This window comes from Panthera onca, chromosome A3, assembly GCF_046562875.1.
Source record: "Panthera onca isolate mPanOnc1 chromosome A3, mPanOnc1 haplotype 2, whole genome shotgun sequence".
NCBI lineage: Eukaryota > Metazoa > Chordata > Mammalia > Carnivora > Felidae > Panthera > Panthera onca.
This window is the reverse complement of record NC_138341.1, coordinates 39,102,587-39,122,598: the sequence shown is the minus strand read 5'-3', so window position 1 is coordinate 39,122,598 and position 20,012 is coordinate 39,102,587. Positions and strand designations below refer to the sequence as shown.

General features: G+C 49.1%; 1 protein-coding gene across 1 annotated transcript; it reads right to left on the bottom strand.

Moving 5' to 3' along the window:
- Positions 1–843: 843 nt before the first annotated feature.
- Positions 844–19,128, bottom strand: CD8B (CD8 subunit beta). The gene is made up of 6 exons (XM_060655791.3): positions 18,995–19,128; positions 15,496–15,855; positions 11,721–11,810; positions 8,009–8,098; positions 6,495–6,531; positions 844–4,420 (listed from the first exon to the last, which is right to left on the bottom strand). Exons 1-6 carry the CDS (start codon positions 19,035–19,037, stop codon positions 4,408–4,410), a joined length of 633 nt encoding a protein of 210 aa, XP_060511774.2. The 5' UTR covers positions 19,038–19,128; the 3' UTR covers positions 844–4,407.
- Positions 19,129–20,012: the final 884 nt, after the last annotated feature.

Here is a 20,012-nt window from a genome sequence, read left to right as displayed (position 1 = left end):
AAGTTGGCACAACTGGTAGGCTCAGGCCCCGCTGTCCTGCAGCCCCCACATGCGTCACATGATTCCCATTGCACGGATTTTTAAACACTCTCATTTATGAACAAATCTCTCATTGATGGATATTTAAGCGGATTCCAATTAAAAAAATTTTTTTAAATATTTATTTACTTTTGAGAGAGAGAGAGAGAGAGCAGTGGAGGGGTAGAGAGAGAGGAAGACACAAAATCCAAAGCTCTGAGCTGTCAGCAGAGAGCCCGATGTGGGGCTCCAACCCATGAACCGAAAAAGATCATGACCTGAGCCGAAGTCAGGCACTTAACCAACTGAGCCACCCAGGTGTCCCTCCAGTTTTTTAATAATACAATGATTGGATGGGGCATCTGGGTGGCTCAGTCGGTTGAGCGACCGACTTCGGCTCAGGTTATGATCTCATGGTTTGTGAGTTCAAGCCCCGCGTCGGGCTCTGTGCTGACAGCTCAGAGTCTGGAGCCTGCTTTGGATTCTGTGTCTCCCTCTCTCTCTGCCCCTCCCCCTCTCATGCTCTGTCTCTGTCTCAGAAATAAATAAACATTAACAAAAAATAACACGATGATTGGAGTCTCTTTTTAAAAAGAGGATGTTTTTTCCCCAAACCTTTTTACCCCCAATTATAAAATGAATACATGATTATTATAAAAATTTACACAACACAGAAAAGTACAATGCAGAAGTCGAAATTCTTCAGAGTAACTACCATTAACGGCTTGGAGTACATAATTCCAGACCTTTTTCTATGCATATACAAATATGTCCAGAGGCATTGATGCATATATTAGATGGAAAAAAATCAAATTTGCAGAATAATAAGATTCGATTTTTTTATATTCTACATCTTATGTGTTACATATTACATTTTATAAGGTTTCAATTTTTTGTTTAAAAAAGTACACACAGGAAACATCTGGGAGAACAAGAAACTTTCAAATACCAATGTTACACATTTTTGCAGTGCTCTGTGCCTAAGTATTTAAAATATCTCTTTATTTAAGTATAATCTATTGTCTATTTCCATATGTATATATGAAGCATTGGCATATCATACGTGTATAGCTCAGTGACTTTCCACGAACTGACCACACCCGTAAGAGCAGCTCCCAGATGGAAAAGCAGAACATGCCAACCCCCAAACCTCATACTCTCTCCTACTGATCACCCCTGCAACCATGGTAAACATATCCTGACTTTAACATATATCTGCTTTGCCTGTTCTTATCTGTGCTTGAATTTTAACAGTGGCCAGATGTGGCACTTAAAACAAGGATAGGGGTGCCTGAGTGGCTCAGTTGGTTAAGCGCTGACTTCAGATCAGGTCATGATCTTGCAGTTCGCAGGTGTGACCCACGCATCGGGCTCCTTGCTGTCAACGCGGAGCCTGCCTCGCATCCTCTGTCTCCCTCTCTCTGCCCCTCTCCACCCTCTCTCGCTCAAAAAATAAAATAATAAAAACATAAAAAAAAATAAAATAAAACGAGGATAATCAATACAGATGTTGTTAAAATATATGCTGAAGCCATGGCCGTTTGATGCTAGCACGTGTGAATCCAGTTCATTCCTTAACAGCTGCAGGGAGTCTCTTGTATCACAATTGATCTAACTGGCTTTTTCTTTTTCTTTTTCTCTTGTTTATTTATTTATTTTTGAGAAACAAAGACAGAGAGCAGGAGAGAGAGAGAGCACGTGTGTAAGCGGGGGAGGGGCAGAGGGAGAGGGAGACGGAGAGAGAGTCCCGAGCAGGCACCTCACTGCGAGTGTGGACCTAGACGTGGGGCTCCAGCTCATGAACCGTGAGATCATGACCTGGGCTGAAGTCAAGAGCCATATGCTTAATCCACTGAGCCACCCAAGTGCCCCCTTAATTCACTTTTTCTGATGGACATTTTGATTGTTTCCAATTTGGCACTAACAAGCAGGACTACAAAAAAATTTTTTTGATGTGTATTTCTTTGTACATGTAGCTTTGAGACGTGTTTTTTTAAGATGATGCCTAGAGATGGAATTGTTGCTGGTCAAAAGACAGCCAGGTTAAAAACATTTTTTGGTAAATACTTTTGCCGTAATGGCCTTCCCCAAAGTAGTAAATGCTCGGTGCCTTCTTCAAAACAAAAGTCAGGTGCTGGGTGCAGACCTCTTCACCACAGCCCCTGCCCCTGCGGCTGGCAACTAAGCCTGCTCCAGCTCTCTGGGCGGACCAAGCTGTAGCAGGTGTCTGCCGCACAGAAAACAGACGGAGGTGCACCCCCCTTCACCCTTGGTCCCCCAACCTCACCCCCTGTGACTTTGCAAACAACTAAGCACAACTGCAGAGGCGGCAATGGGGAGATGCTGTTAGTTAGCAGAGCCTGGAGTGGGACAAGGGGGCCTTGAGGCCTGTTCTGACTTCCGCTGCGGACTGGGTGTGAGCCTGCAGGGACGGTAGGCTGCATATCTGGGCTTTGGTCGCGTATTAAATGGGATGTCTTAGAGCAAGAAGCCCACCTTCAATGTGAACCCAGGAGGAGTCTGGCCCAGGCTACCCTGGCCCTGCCCCCCTCCCCTGGGCCCTGGGAGGCAGCCTGTCCCGTTGTCCTCAGAGCTGATGGGCAGGGAGTGTTCGCTTCTCTCAAGCGCCTTCTGCATGGACACCCTTCTAACTCCCACCCACACCTAGTTCTGTGACCTTCGCTCCATAGGCGGCATCCCTGATGCTGCGAGAGGGCCACGCGGCCCCCTCCCCTCGAGCCATCTTTCCTTTCCTGCTTTCTGTGGCTGCCAGAGGCCTCTGGGCAGAGCCTGGATCGCCATCTCCCTCCCACAGTTGCACCTCCCAGCTGGCAGGAAAAGCAGCTGGGGCTCTATTCTCCTGTGGCCTGCGCATGGTGCTTCAGTGAACGCAGCCTTAGGCCGCATTCGTTTTTGGCTCAGTAGCTCTCATGCTGCTAAGGCCCAGAATGGGGAGTCAAGATAAGATCCCTGGGCTTTTACGGAAGGCACAAGACCTTCATCTCAACTCCCTCATCCAGCTCAGCCTCTTCTTGCATTTTCTTTCCCCGTCAAAGCTGAGAAACAGTTTAAAAAAAAAAAAAAAAAAAAAAAAAAGGAAGGAAGGAAGGACATGAGGACAGAGACTCTTCTAGTTTTTTTTTTTTTTTTTTTTTTTTTTTTTTAGAGAGAGAGAGAAAACATGAGCAGGGGAGGGGCAGAAGGAGAAGGAGAGAGAGAATCCCAAGCAGGTTCCACACTCAGCTCAGAGCCTAATGCAGGGCTTGATCCCACGACCCTGGGATCATGACCTGAGCCGAAATCAAGAGTCTAATGCTCAACCGACTGAGCCACACGGGCTCCCCTCACCTTCTTTTTACTATAAGGTCACCAGCCTGTGGCTAGGAGTCTGGGGGTTCCACTCTGTACAACTAGTGAAGATGGCTTGGAGTGGCCAGAAGAGTCGGCCCCTCGGGCCCCTGCCGCCTGGCTCTGGGTGCTTCCCAACCTCTCAGACTCTCTCGATGCCTCTGAGACTCTCTCAATGCCTACAATGCAGACGACAGCATGTTGTGGGGGCAGATGAGGACAGGCACATTTTATCTTTGTTACTTCTGTTTTAGCTGAGCATTAACATCTTTGCCGTACAGATGGGCTTTGTGCTTTTACATCACGGGAGCCGTTTGCATCTTTTATTCAGGGTTTTATTTTTACAACCAAGACATTTTCATAAAAAGAACAGTGAGAGAAGAAATATACAAGCCATGGGAGGGCAGAAATGAAAGTCGAGGAACTTCCTAATGGGAGATTGAGGAACTTCCTAATGGGAGATTAAGTGAACTCCCACACCACAAGTTCCCGCTCCACAGGAGGTCCCTGGAGACTGAACCGACTGAGTCAGCCCTTCACAGAAAGCACGGTTCCAAGCTGGGTGTGGTCTCTGTGGCTCTCAGTGAGGACGGTGACCCCCGCCTGGGAAGACCAAGGAGGAGCCATCCCAGCACCATCCCATGAGAGACTCAGGACTCCATGCCACTGCCCTATCAGGGCAAAGCAACTTGCGAGAAGGTGGCCGGACGGCCAACACAAGGGTCCCAGCCCAGGGTGAGTACAGGAGCTGGGGAGTGGTGTCATGGTGGCATTTCTTACTCATTTGCAGGAAGTTGCAGGAAGTGCTCCGGGGCTCTGAAGCCTTCTCTCCGTGATTCCGATGACCAACTAACAAGTTTCTCCCATGCATGAGGCCCACAGAAAGAACTTGCAGTAGTTAAAAGCAGGCAACTTCAGCAGGTCAGTGAAATTGCCACAATTGAGGGAGTTGAGCGTGTCCCTTCTCTCTCATTTTTCCAGATCTTGCTCATTATTGACCAACGTATTTTTGTAGCAGGACACCAAAAGCATATTCTCCGTTCATTTATAAAACCTGAAAACAATAGCAAGTCAAGAAAGCACTTACATTCAGGGAAATGATATGAATTTCCTGTAACAGAGACAAATGACATGCAGGGATGCAGGGCTCCACTCCCAGTAAGGAGCCCGGGGGCCGGGAGTTTTCCACTAGTATGTTTTTAGGGCCCATCTTAGTCATTAAAAAAAAAAAAATGAAGAAGCTCAAAACAAAAAGCCCAAAGAACTCTAGCTTTGAATAGTGTTACTTCCTGCAGTGCCTTCTTAGATAAGCTATTGACAAATGCACACTGAGGGGCCAGAAGAAGTTGGTTGCTGATGGGCAGATTTTCCAGGGTCAGTTATAGGCTGGGGAACATCTTCCCCAAATCACAACTTGAGTTTGGAACAGCTGATCTGTGAGGCCCATGGGCTCTTTTGTCCACACCTGCATCATGGCAGCAAAACTAGAGGTGGTTTCTGAACTTTTTTGTAGCCACAAACCCTTTTGTTCAAATGATGTCTCACAGGTGAGCCTAAGTACAGGCAGCCGATGACAGCAGAGGGTTGAGGGAGCTCACGGCCCCCCGTGACCAACCCCCAGCTCCTTCCCCATCACGGTGGGTCCTCAGAACCCCTGGGTTTGTCAAAGCATGAGACACTATATCCAGCTCCCCTAAAACTGTCATCAGATCACTTGGGAACAAGTTAAAATGAAGGAGTTGGTGGGGGCAGTACCCTAATGGGGACCCCCCCCCAATGGGGTCACCATGGGGAAGATGTTGAATGGAACATTCTGCAGATCTAGGCTCAGACAAATACACTCAGGTTATTGTCTCTTAGGTAGGGGGTAATTTCTAAATCCAGCACCTAAAATTGTGTAAATTGTGCACAATCAAAATGATTGAAAATTGCCAATAAAATACAGCAGGCATGTTTAAGGGACTGTCTATAGTCAAGCAACTATAGCTACAAATATAATGTATTTAATAAGGTAGAGAATACTATATAGAGTTTATATGGAGATTACATTTTCAAGTATTTAGAGATATACTTTGTTCCTTGGCTGTTCGGCTCGTAGAGTTGACTTTTGTAAGGAACATGAGTTTGTGCTTTGACTCCACAGGACCACGGGCTGAGCACTTTATGGGTTTTAACCCAGTAAGTCCTCACAACAGCCATGAGTTTGGTACTGTTATCCCATTTTACATGAGGAATCAGAGGCTCAGAGTGGTGAAGTGACTTGCCTACAGTCACATGGTTGGTGAGTGGCAGACAGGATTCAAACCCTCATGCTGGAGCCAGAGCTCTTAAGCCAAAGGCCCTGTTGCCCTCTTTAATCTAGAGGCACGATGGGCTTTCTTTTTTTCCGAACACCTCTATATAGAGGGGCTTGTCATTAATGAGATAGGTAGATGGAAAGCAGTATTTTGAGGAAGAAAAAGTAATCCAAGAACGCTGCCCACAGCCCAGCTGAGGTCCCGAAGTCCCTGAGGTTGGGAGTAGCCTCTGGCCCCTCAGGGCCTCTGGGCTTCTGCCCGTGTTTACACAGCTCAGTAGACCTGAAGAGCGAGTGCCTTTTAGCCCCCCTGTATATGTGACTCAACCTTTTGATTTGCCAACCCCTGGGACCCGGGTGGGGTCTAGGGTAGAAGATGGGACCCAGGCAGCCCAATACCGGCAGGGAAGGAAGCAGGGAATGGTCTTCGAATCCAGTTCTGCCGTTTACCATCCCAAATGCTTTGAGCAAGTCTTTCAACTGGTCTATAAAGGTAACCCTCCTGTGTCATGAAGGACCAAGTCAAATGAAAAGAGTTTGGGGTATCCTACCGTATCCGATTCTTTCAAGAGTTGACTGTGAACATGGGGAGAGCTAAGCGAAATCTTTCAGTGCTTGAAATTTGACTTAAACGGCTACCCAGTAGTTTTGTTAGATGCTCTCTCTTCCTGAATTCTATCGCTCCATCTATTTATACAGTCTGAGATTTTTTTGAAGGCTGTGTCTGGCTTTGGCCCCCTGTGGGTGGAGGCTGCAGCAGCAGGGGCTGAGGAAGCCAGGCCCACACCCAGGGCCGCGTCATGGGCACTCTTCTGAGGCCCCAAGCACTTACTGTTTCAGGAGGCGAAGCCGGGCTCTCCTCTTCAGGCCTGGAAGAAGCAAACAAGAACATCGGTTGGCGTGGGCTGTGGGTCGCTGACACCGAGCCCCAGAGAGCGAGGAAAGAGACCAGAGGGGCAGCCAGCACCTCAGACCACTTCCCTGGTGCCAGGCTCTGCTCCAGCTTTATGTGGTTTAACTCCCTTAAAGCTTGCAGCAAGCCTGTGAGTTGAGTACTACTCTTACTATCTCTGCTTCGTATATGGGGAAACAGAGGCACAGAACACGCGTGTTATGGAATGACTTACCCAAAGTCACGCAGCTAGTAAGCAGTAAGACCAGAATTCAAACTCAGTTAATCTACTCCAGTCTATGTGCTCTTAAACATGTCAGTCTGCCCTTTGCAGCAGGTCAGGAATGAGAGGTGTACAGACAGGTGGTCGGTGGACTTAAGCTAAAGCGTGTGTGCGCGGGAAATGCACAAGGTCTCCCAACGGGATGTAGGAAGGAAGTCTGAGCACGTCTGTTTACATGTCTGTCTCATCCTTTATTTCTTTTCATTTCTGAAGCACATTTCGTAACATACGTAATATATGACATAAATACACCTAATCGCAGTTCGAGTTTGTAATTTAAAAAGTTTTTACTAATAAAATCTACATGCAGTTAGGGTTCATAATTTAAAAATGTTTTTACTAATGAGATCCTTGAACAAAAAAATTTGCAGACCACTGAACTTTAATGGGGTTCTTCCAATGGGGGCAAATGGATCCCTTTGTGGATGGCGATTTTATGCAAAAATGTGCGCATGACACATTTCTTTGTGGAGAGGGTCTCACCCTCTCCCATTTTATAGAAGCCCAGAGAGGGTCAGTACCTTGCTTGAGGTGGCACAGGTGAGCAGAAGGACCAGGAGGAGAGCCCTGGGCTCTTGGGCAGTTGTGAGGGCCTCCCATATAACTCCCCTCTTTCTTATGAACCCTGGGAGCCCAGAGCAGATGATCTCGTCTCCAGAGGGGCTGAGAGAGGCAGTCATCTCTGAATTTCTCTGCAGCCTCACAGAGAAGGAGGAGTTCAAGTTTCTGGGAACATGACCCAAACCCCACTGCAATGTCTTCTGTGTACTGTTTCTGTCCCGAGTGCTCATGGGAGTTCCCGCTTATCTCATGCCAGGCACTTTGGGCAGGACTTTACAAACAGCAACCCTGGGAGGTAGGTAATATTGTTACTCCTGGGTGGGGCAGTTGAGGCTCAGAGAGGCCAGGGCATGTGCCCAAGGTCACTAGATCCAAGAATAGTGGAGTTGGATTCAAACCCAGGTTTGTCTGACTCCAGAGACAGGGTGGTCTCTGACCTCTGCAGGATGGCCTCAGGCCAAGAAGCACCTCTGGAACTACCAGATGGGAAGGTGGGTATAAACTTCCACCAAACTGCCATCTGTCCTGCTTCCCTAGAAGAGGAAGGACCTCGGGGACACGTCCAATGGCAAAAGGAGTCGCCATCGTGGCCCAAGAGGCCACAACTTACGGTATAGGTGGATGGCCACACCCAAGGACACCAGCAGAACAAGGACTCCAGCCACCAACAGGCCGAGGGTGAGGAGGCCACAGGATGGGCCTGGGAAAGACACACGTATTGAACATTTGAGACATGCAGATAAATTACAGAGGGAAAAATCAACTGATCAACTGGAAGCCCCACCTCCCAGAGAATACCACTGCTGCACATTTTTCTCTCATCGTTTTTTTCTAGGCACTTCGAACACGTTGAGATAATTTTACATAGAACATTTTACGTCCAAGGGTGCCCTGGTGGCTCAGTCAGTTAAGTATCTGACGCGCGATGTCAGCTCAGGTCATGATCCCAGGGTCGTGGGATGGAGCCTGCCCCTCCCACCCCACCCAGCGTCAGGCTCCACGCTGAGAGGGCGGAGCCTGCTTAAGATTCTCTCTCTCCCTCTCCCTCTGCCCCTTTACCCTGCTTGTGTGCTCTCTCTCTGTCAAAAAATAAAAATTAAAAAATAAAATAATAAAATAGAAAAATTTTATGTCCCACATCATCATTTTAAAAATTAATTAAACGCAGGAGCTACTTATGTTCTAAAGGAGATAGGTAATTTTCATGCCTGGTAATGAGATTTTTACTATTTATTTTTAAAAATTTATTTTAATTTCACAAGAAATAGCTGAATGTATTTTCCTTGTAAAAGATTCAAGTATATGGTTAGAGTGTTCCTTGGCATGCTAGCTCCTTCACAGAAATAAATGCCATGGTTAACGTGGTACCTTTCTCTTTGTATTTATGCAGACACATACAGGTTTTTTAAAAATGTCTTGTTTAAATTTATTTTTTGAGAGAGAGAGACAGAGCGCGCATAAGTGGGGGAGGGGCAGCGAGCAAGGGGGACGGAGGATCCAAAGCGGGGCTTTGCATTGACAGACTGATAGCAGTGAGCCCGATGTAGGGTTCGAACCCATGAACTGTGAGATCATGACCTGAGCCAAAGTCGGACACTCAACCAACTGAGCCATGCAGGCATCCCTACAGTTTTGTTTTTGTTTTTGTTTTGCAGCATACAGTGGCTTATATTGTACAAACTGTTGTGCAAACCATTCTTTCTTTAAATATATCAGCACACTCCTTTTTCTAGTAGAGTAACATTTGAAGTATGGACATAGCATGGATTATTTAGCCATCAGTGGGCTTTTCGTTTATTTCCTATGTTTTACTTTTATAAATAACTCTGCAAAGAACATCCTGGTACATTTTTCCTAATGTGGGAGACTGCCCGAGGCAGATATTGAAAACAGGAACTGCCAAACCATAGACTATGTCCATTTAATGTTGTAACAGACACTGTGAAATGCCTTCCAAAAAGGCCGCACTGGTTTTCATCCCTAACCACCAACTGTGCACCTTGCCGACCCTTGATATTATCAGAGTGTTTAGTTTTTGGCCAGTCTAGTGGGTGAAAAATGGCGTTTGTCAACTTCAGTCTATTTTCATATATTGGCCACTTGTATGACCTGGCCTGGCCTTCCTTGCCTTGCATGGGTTTCGGAGTCTGCTGAAGTCTGAAAGTCACCACGTTGTTCCTGACACAGCAATTTAGAAATTGTCTCAGAATCATCTCAAGGGACAGCCCTAAGCCTTAGGGAGCACGTCCTTCCCCAGGGTGGCCACGTGGTTTCATTTATGATGACAAGTTTTGAGATCTATCTGGGTGTCCCCCAAGGTAAGTGCTTTGCATATAGTATCTATTTAATCATGCCTTCCCTTTAGCCAGGTAAACATCCCTAGTTTACACATGAGGAAACAGGTTCAGAGAGGCTGAATCACTTGACCAAGGTCACACAGTATAGGCAGTGGTAGGCAGAGTCAGACCTAAACCTGGCTGACTTACCCCTAAGGTACCCTGTCTCATGGCCCCCACCCCCAATGCAACCTCTACTTCTCCCCCCCAATCCCCACTTGGCCACTTTCACACACAACCTGGTTATTCTTAATAACCTACTAATGTTGGATTTGCATTCTTGCCCTGGGATCTTACTGGGGGTCGACATAAGGAATGATGCAAGAATCTCAAAGACCTTTGTCCACATCTCTTACAAAAGTGTTGTTCTACTGAGTTCACTATTGTTCAGCAGGCCTTATAGAAGGATGAACAGAGCAGACTTTTTCTAGAATTTAACACTGACATGAAGGCTTTGAAGCCGGGAGCTTGGGGTTGTTTCTTTCTATCACTGTGGGGGGGCAGGGTTTGTGTGCCATGTTATTTGGAGTATTGCCTTTGGTTCAGCTGGTTTTGCCGTTTCTCTAGAGTCACAGCACAGACCCAATTTTGGCACCTTCAACGTAATGGACCTGTTGCATTTGCCTTTTGTGTTGTTTTGTTATTGTTGTTGTTGTAACTTGCCTAAAATCCTTTAGGCCAAGTTGTGGGGTATAGATACTTTATAAAATGAGGTCAATCTATCTCTACCTTTATGTTCACCAAGACTTTGCCCTTCTGCATTTGGGTTCCGATTTTTTTTTTTTACTGGGACCTCATGGGGTAGCTTCCCGTTCCCATTCTCCCAATCCCATTAGATGCCTGTCCCTCAGCTCTTTCTGTTACTTTATACATTTAAGACAAAGCAAACCCAGCAGCACGAAGCAGCCCTAGTGGGGCAGCTTGTCATTTGTTCCACGGGTGGGAGCAGAAGACACTTTCTGTTTGTCACCAGTATCTTTTGGGGAGCAGAGGTCAGTATTTTTCCAGAAACACATTTGCACGTTTGGGCTAATGGTTCAAGGAAAGTGCACGTGCATGTGTGTGTGTGTGTGTGTGTGTGTTCTCCAGCTGCTGTGTCTGGTGTTCATAGCACAGAGAAGCAAGTTAGGTCACTCATTAGCAAACAGATATTAGCACATACTGTGTGTTAGGCCCTCTGTTAGGTATTAAAACTGAAAAACTTTAAAGTTCTGGTCCCGTGGGTTGGTTATTTTTGTTTGTAAACAGTCTTACTGAGATATACTTTACATACCAAGTTCACCTGCTCCAGGTGTATAATTTGATGGTCTTCGGTATATTCACAGAATTCTGCACCCATCAAGCACCACGATCTAATTTTAGAACATTTTCATCTCCCCTCCCCCACCAAAAATCCTGTACCCATTTTAGCAGTCTCCTCCATACCTTCCCAACTCCCCAGTCTTAGGCAACCACTAATCTACTTTCTGTCTCTATGAATTGTCATATTGTGGACGTTTCTTATCAATGGGATCACATAATACATGGCTTTGTGTCTGGCTTCTTTTACTGTGTAATATTTTCAAGGTTCATCATGTTGTAGCCTGTATCAGTATTTCACTGTTTGTTATGGTCAAATATTCCACTGTATGGATAGTCCATGTTTGGTTAATCTATTTACCAGTTGTTTCTACTTTTTTGGCGATTATGAATAATGCTGCTAGGAACACTGGTGTGCCAGTTTTGGGGTGGACATATCCTCCATTAAGTTTTGCTCTAGGACAATTTTCAAGCGTGTTCCTCATTAGACTGTGAGCTGTTGGAGGGCAGCACTGTGGTCACACTCAGCTTCCCTTCTGACCCCAGATAGGGTGGGGCCAGAGAAACAGGCTAGAGTCCACACATGGGAAGGGAAGGGAAGGAAGGAAGGAAGGAAGGAAGGAAGGAAGGAAGGAAGGAAAACTTCCTGCTCTGTTTCTGAGGGTCCAGGAGAATGGGAGAACTCACCCTTCGGGGTCACTGGGCTTGGGGGCCGGCACATTTTCTTCCTGGGGGTGGGCTTCTTGGTGGGCTGGGCAGTGGTGGGAAGGACATCAACTACAGAAAGCAAGCAAGACACACGTCTTAGCCAGGTAATCAGCAGGTGGACTTGCAGACAAAAGTTAAAACCTCATGTCTTCCATGTAGATGCAAAAGCCCTTACGACTGTTCCCTGGGCTGCTGCAGGGCTCCAAGGTGATAGAGTAATCGAGTTTTCTACGTGCTTCCCCAACTCTCAGACCTATCTGAGAGTCGAGGCAGGGGGTCACTTTGGTGTCTGGGGAAGAGAGGGGCTCTGGACCCACATGGACGTGAAGAGAGCCCCAGATGCCCTGATTAACCACTGAGTGACTTGGGGCAAGTCCTATCACTTTTCGGTGCCTCAGTTTTCCCATCTGCTGAAATAAAGATGACTCCCAGTTCTTTCTTGGGGTTGTCGTGAGAATTAAAGGGGACAGCATGCCCAGCAAATGGTGCAGTAGAGATGGCTCCCCCTGGCCAAAGACCCTGAGCAGAAGCTGGAGTCCCCAAGTGCTCGACAAGACCAGCCCCTCAGCCAACCTGCCAATCCCTAACCGGGTGGAGGAGGCTCACAGAAAGGAGGGTGCCCTTTAACACACACACAATACCATGCAGGTTGCATATATGGGGATTTTCTCTCCTTCTCAAGTGTCTTTACAAGTCATATACTATCAGAGCTGGAAGGACCTCTAGTCTCAACCTTTACTTTCAAAGACGAACACCAGTGATGTAAGGCGCCAGCCCCGAGGCCCCATGATGCCAAGCGCCTGCCTGGACCACCTCAAACCCGTCTCCTGACTCGTGGATGGGTCACTCCTCTCTTTCGTTCTATGCCAGTGTCACATGCTGACGTGACGGGGCAGGGCAGTGGGACAGGCACACAGAGTGAAGGGAGACACCTGAGGTTCTGAGATGCTAGGGACAGGGTGGTGAGCACTGGGTGCTGTTGAACCCAGCCCTGGTCTCTGTGGGTTGAGCAAAGACATTTCACAAAAATGATCCTCTGCAAAACAGTAGGAGAGGGAAGATAACACCATCAGCTTAAACTCTAGAATCGGGAGGACAGGGAGGGACAGCCAACAAAATGGTCACTTCAGGGCTGGCATCTTCCATATAAAGAGTGGACACTGTGGACCCTGGCCGACCCGAGTCTCCTCTGGGAAGCAGAGATGACACGCTCTGCCTGCTTCGTGAGGTTTCTGGGAAGAACCAACCACCAAGAATGAACCCTTGCTAAGTCCCGCCATGTGCTAGCGGCAGAACTAAGCAGCTCAGCTTAAGCGTATTCAACCCAACCACTTTGGCGATGGGAACGAGTATCTCCATCTAATCCCCGAGGAAGCCTAGGCGCAGAGAATGGAACTAGCTTGTCTGAAGTTCAAGAAACCCTAAACAGCACAGCCGGGATCTGAGCCAAGAGACCCTGATTCTAGGCTCTCACTAAGCCACACCACCTCAGGTGCACATGCTTTTCGACAAAAAGGCCCGTCGGGTCAAGGGCCTTGGCCGTGGGAATGCTGAGGGAAACTAGCATAAAAGGAAAAAAGGACACTAGCCATGGTGCTCCCAGAGCATGCGGGAGCCTGGCTCTCTGCTCAGGGTGACCCAGCATGGCTTTCTCCTTTACTCCTTACGGCCCTGGAGGTGTCCACTCCCTTTACTTTGTACACGAGGAGGCACAGATGTCTCTCGGCTGGTCGGTGGGAAGCCTGCAAGGGAGACAGCTCTATAGGACCTCAGGGTCTTGGCTGAGCTCAGTGGTTGGGGTTCGATGAGGGGTTTGTGGGAAGGCTTGTTGCATTTTAATTTCTTCTTGCCCAGAGCTGGGTCCCCTTGATTCCTCCTGACTCCCCCAGCTCCCCATTCAAATCTACCCGCTTCTCTCCTCGTTGAGCGGGACAGGCCTTTTGAACCCATAGTGTGATTAGCCCCCAAAAGGCCGTTTACCCCCTGCCCCAATACTTTCCTTACTGCCCGAGCTTCCCCTTTCAGTATGCACTGTCTTCCGCAGGAGGGGTGGGGCCTGGCTCTTGATACCCTGACTCTGGGGAGATGTTGCAGTTGCAAGCACATGCTTTGGGGAGGGTCAGCATGAGGGGTTTGGAAATATCAAAGCCAGGAGTGGGTGAGTGGTGGTGGAGGTGGAGGGGGAAACTTCTAGAAACCAGTTTTACTTATTTCATCATCTATCTTTCTCAGACCCCCCAAATCTAACGAGTGGGAAAATGCGGGGCTTGTAGAGACAAAAACAATAAACCACACCCAAACCCCACACCCCCAAAAACCCAGTGTTCAATACAGGAATCAGTCAACTCCCTGCTGAGAATGCCTCAGCTTCTTGTCCCAGAGATCTCATCCCCCAACCCCTACCTTCTGACTGAAGACCCAAAGCTGGAGAGATGGGAGAGCAACCTCACTCTGGTTTTTGTCTTCCTAATTGTGCTGCTGTCCTAGCTGTCCCTGCATCTTCCCATGCTGAGTGACCTAATTCCTGGGGGGGGGGGGGGCGGTGTTGGGGGGGACTTGGCATTCTCGGTGCCCCCAGCCTAAGAACCCAGGTGAGTGGGAAGCAGGACAGTAGGAGGACCGCAGTGGGGGGTTGGCCGGCCATGGGCTAACCTGGGGAGGGGGCTAAAGCCAGACCAGGCCTTTTGAGAATTTCTGCCACGACTCCTTCACACCTCTCACAGCTTAATCCTCACTCTCTAATACTGCAGCCACCTGTCGCCTTGGCTACCGGCCAGTCTGACTGGAGGTGTGCTGTATGCGTGAAATGTTAAAAACACATCGAACATTTAGCATGGAAAGGGAATGTAAAACATTCCAGTGATAATTTTTATATTGATTATAAGTTAAAATGATGATACTGCGGGTACACTGGGTTAAAAATATAGTATGTAAACTAATTCCACTCATTTCTTTTTCCTTTGTTAAACGTGGTATTCGAAATTTTTACATTTTATCTGCGGCTTTCTATTTCTATTGGGCATGCTGATTCAACTCACAGAACTACAGCTTTTCAGGGTGGCTGGCGGGGGGTGGGGGGTGGGTCGTGGAGGCCAGCAGCAGCCCCATGATACAGATGGGAAAACTGAGGCCAGGGAGCAGAGGGACTGGTGCAAAGGCACACAGTGAATATGCAGCAGCATGTGCAGCTAGGCCTGGGCGCCAGTCTCCTTACTCCCTGTAACTCCGGGTGTGGGTTTGAGCCATAGGCCCCTGTTCAGAATGTGAGGGCATCTGCCCCTCCACTGGCCCTAGAAATGCTTTCACTGGGTATGTCCAGGCAATGAGGACTTTCTTTCCTGGGATGCACACTTGGTGGGAATTTCTGAGACCACAGTCAGGTCTGGGGACTGAGGCCAATCTAGGCATAGCCTCAGGTAGGCCTGATGTGGCGGCCAAAGGACAGCACTGCCTTGTCCCCAGAAGAAGTAGCAATGCTTCTAAGCATCCCATCTGGAACAGGACTCAGTTCCCTACCTCCCCGGGTAGATGGCAGCATGAAGGGAAATGACTACATAAAACACTTGCGTGTGCTTGGCCCTGGCTAGGTCTGTTCCTACCAGCCGTAGCTCTATGGCTCACGGCTGGCACCGCCACCCCCCCGCCTCCTGCAGAGTGGGGCTCGCTGAGAGCGGGGGCAGCTCTAGTGTCTGCCACGCACCCAGAACACAGTAGGCGCTTCACACTCATTGGCAGCACTGAGGTACTTTCTTACCCACACTCAGCCGAGTTCCCTTCCCGAAGGTCAGCTCGGGCGACCCAACGGTCATGCAGAAGTAGATGCCACTGTCTGCAGGCTTCACACTTGTGAGATTGAGAATGGACCGGGTTGCGTCCGGAAACACAGTTAGCTTCTCTGGCTCCACTTCCTGTCCATACACGATCCCTTTTATGGGATCCCAGTAGGCCAGGCACTCGTAGCGACTGTCTGGGCTTGGAGCCTGGCGATGTCTCAGCCAGTAGATGCGCGTGCTAGTGGGCGAGGTTTTGGCTTCGCAGGACATTATCACCATTCCATTGGTCTGAACCATTACGGACCCAGGAGCCTGCTGGAGTACGGAGCTGCCACGGAGAGCTACGAGAAGCGGAAGGAGCAGACACCATCAGCACATTTTCCCAGCCACTGTTGTGGGTCCTGGGAGTCACACTGAGTCAAGCACTGAAGGAAAGCTGTGGAAGAACCTGCCCAGTTGCAGGGTCCAGGGGCTGTACTCAATGCAGCTAGTGGCTCCTGGACTCAGGAGACCATCTGCAAGGCAGGTGTTTCCTATGTCCAGCTTTACAAAGGGGATGGGGAGAGAGCTGCCATTTCTTGATTGCATGCCTATAAGCCTGGCTCTTTGCATAAATTATCTTAACCCAATCTCAAACTCATTTGGGGATTTTTATCCCCATTACACAGACAAGGAAGCTGAGGCATGACGTTACTTGTTCCAAGTCCCATCAATAGCCAGTAAGTGATCTGGGATTCAAACTCAAAGATTCAAAGTCTGAAGTCAAAGCCTTTCACCTTGCCTTGCCGCCACTCTATGTACAGACCTTCAACAGGCTCCAAGCAGGTGTAGGAGACTCAGGTAGCCCAGGGGAACCCAGAATCAGAGGCAGAGCACAGGGCTGGTCTGGCCAACCACCCTTTCTGGACAGTGATGACAACAGCAAGAGGAACTCACTGTTGCTATTGGTGCAACTATAGCCTATCACTCCTCAGCCCAGCAAGTGATGGGTTCCTGGATCCCCATTCTCGAGGGGAAGGACAGATACCCCAGAAGCAGCACTTGGATTTCATTTTAGTCTCAAGATGGGAAGCACCCACAAGTAGGGGATTGCTCATGGAGAACGAACTAGACTGGAACTCAGAGACCCGGCCTTCAACCCAGCTTCTGCCTCATACCAGTGGTGGGACTGCAGGAAGTCAAGGAGCCTGTCTCTATCCTTTAAAATGAGGGCAGCTTGGGGTCATTGTCCTGCTTGCCTGCGAGGGTTAGAGCATTTAAGAAAACACACTGTAAACTCTAAAGCAGTGCACACGGGTAAACCATTTTCTACGTGTCTCATACATCAGAGGTTATTACTGGCAGCAGATGAAATCTTAGGAAAGATTTGACTGGGTCCTTCGCAGCCAAGTCCAACAAACTGAATCTGACCTGGCAAGCCTTCCATTTTAGCTGTGGGGCAGAGAGAGACCCCACAGACCCAGGCAGAGACCCAGGAACAGCGAGGCACAGAAGGACATAGACTTGGGTGGGCAGAGGAGGCCAGAGAGAGAATGTGTGTGTATATATGTGCCCCAGGGGAGCTGGCTTATGAGGTAGTGGCCTAAAGGCACAATCCTGCTGATGTTTGTGTCTCAGACTTCATGGTTCCAGAATGGGCCGTGAACTTGAACTTTTTGACTCTACTCACAGGCCACTCAGAGCTTCTGCTTGTATCAAGAATGAAATGGTAGGGGTGCCTGGTGGCTCAGCTGGTTAAACATCTGATTCTTGATTTCGGCTCAGGTCATCATCTCACAGTTTGTGAGTTCGAGTCCTGCATTGGGCTTTGTGCTGACAGTGTGGAACCTGCTTGGGATTCTCTGTCTCTCCCTCTCTCTCTCTGCCTCTCTCTCTCTCTCAAAAATAAATAAACATTAAGAAAAAAAAAAAAAAGGGAAGAATGAAATGGTACCTGGGGCCCAAGTGCCTACTGGCCCTTCTCTTTTCTCCCCAAACACCATACTGCCTTTTCAGCAGAGGGTCTTCATTGTTTGGGGTCACTGACATCTTGGGGAAGATAATAAGAATCGATGATGCCAATATTCACTGAACTGTGCCCAGCATGGTGCATGCATTATCTTGCTTAATCCTCACCAGATCCTGTTTTATACCCATACTCATGAGGAAACAGAGGCTCAGAAAAGTGAAGGACGTGCTCAAGGTCACACAGCCTGTATGTGGTGGATCCAGATTCAAACCCAGGTCTGGGACCCCAGAACCGGAACTTTGAGCCACTCCCTGAATCAAGGAGACCTGTGATCCTCTCCTGGGTCACTGTCATGTCGTTGCGTGTACACAGTGGGTCTACAAATACACAGACTCCCGAAGTTCTTCCAAGAAAGCCCAGAAGTGACTCCTAAAGGGGTAAAGGGGCCCAAAAGGACCCTGGGTTTTTTGTGTATGTTACCCCTGCTGTGTCCTGACATGCAGACTTCCTGGCTGCAATATACCCTGGTCTCTCTCTTATGTCCCTGGAGACTGAATGTCAAGCTCTATCTATGTGCCAGACACAGAGCCAGGCCTTGCTACCTGTGCGGTCTCATTTGATTCATCTGACTCTCTTCCAGTGACCCCCTTCTCAGAGGGGCCTGCTGTTTCTAAAACGATCAGCATTAACTACTAGTTTTGAATGGCCCCGACTAACTTCTGCTTGAGATGTGGCTGAGCTCGTGGGTCAGAGTAGGGGGCTGGCAGGTCTTGTCACCTCTGGCAGGGCGGCCAGCTTTGGGCTTTTGGGTAGGAGAGCAATCAACCACAGGTCAGTGGGCAGTTTGGTGTGTGGAGGGTCCTCTTCCAAAAGGCAGTCTGGCTGGGCTGATGAGAGGGACAGCGGAGACTGCTTGCTACATTCTAGCTCCAGCAGGGCTCCCATTGGAGTGGAGCTCCACAGCACACACAACCCAGGGACGGTTGAGGTGGGGGGTGGGGTTGGAAACAGGGAACCCCGAGGAAGTACTCTGCCATAGCGGTCTGGGATCTGGCAATAGCCTGGTGTTTGGCAGATTGTCCTCCGAATACTTTCCCGGAAGTACTAAAAATGTGTCTACAGAACCCTGGGTGAAGTGCAGAATACCAAAGCCAGAACTGAGCCTCTGGAACCTTCCTGGGGGCACACCCCTGGGAGGGAACCCTAGACAAGGGCATTTTTCCTTTTACTCTGCACTTCCTTCCCCTCTTTTCTTCCTTCTTGACTCCTGCCCGCCTTCCCCTCCCGGCTTTTGGGCAGAGCTAGCCTCAATCCCAGGGCTCCAGGGGCCCTGGGGTAATGAGCTCTGGGGATGAATTTCCTCGCCACCCTTAGGGACTGTACCTGCCATGCCGCCTCCCGAGTGCGCCCCCAGCCCCCGGCTTCTGCATTCTGCCGGGACAGCCTTTGTAAACTCTACAGCTCAGGCTCTTCCCGGTCCCGGGAGCCCACCCGCTCCAGCCCCAGGCGCCCCACAAATCTCCCAGTCTTACCTGCCAGCTGCGTGGCCAGGAGGAGCCAGAGCCCCGGCTGCATCTTGGCGAGCCCGGGACACCTGGTCCCGGCGGGGCTCTGCGGAGACAGTCCTGGCTAGGGGTGGGTGGGGAGCGGGACTGGGCGGGGCAGTTTGGATGGGGGAGGGGGGAGGGGGGACGGGAAGGACGAGACCGGGCGGGGTAGGGGAGGGAGTCCAGTGTGAGGTTGGCAAGGTCTCCGCCCTCATCCTCCCTGCATTTCAAAGGTCTTGAGTGCGTTTCCTAAGAGCCCACTGGGACCCCTTGCTTTCCAGTGAGGGGGTGACACCACTGTGCTGCGTCAAGCAATTGCACGTGTGTGATGGACGCCTGACCTGGGAGGTGGCCAGGACAGGGTCATGACTCCCTGTGACATTTGAGGCAACTGAGGCTCAGAGAGGTCAGGATATCCAAGGTTCCCACGGAAGTGCAGGGTGGAGCTGGACTGTAATTCGGGATTTTTTTTTTTTTTTTTTAATTTCTTTTCTTTTTGAGAAACTCGGTGGGGCCTAGAGTGACCAAGACCCAGGCCTTGCCCTCAAGGGCACACACTTGTGAGGGGTGAAGGGCTGCTCCCACAGCCCAGCCAGAGGCCAGAATCTCTCAACATTTTCATTGTTCCCATGAGCAGTGTGAGGCTGAGCATACACTGGACAGACAACCCTGGGGACACCCCTGGCTGGTGTGAGCTGTTTTCTTTTTTTTTTCTTAATTGAAGTGATATTTACATAACACAAAATTAAACACTGTAGAGGGTACAATGCAGTGGTATTTAACCACCTCTGTCTAGTTCCAAAACATTTTCATCTCCCCGAGAGAAATCCCTGAACCTGTTATGTAGTCATCTTCTATTGCCCCCTCCCCTTCTCACTACCCCCCTCCCCCAATCATCCTTTTGTCCCTATGGAGGTACCTATTCTGGACATTTCATATAAATGAAATTGTACAATATGTGGCCTTGTGTGTCTAGCTTCCTTGGCTCAGCGTAGCATTTTTG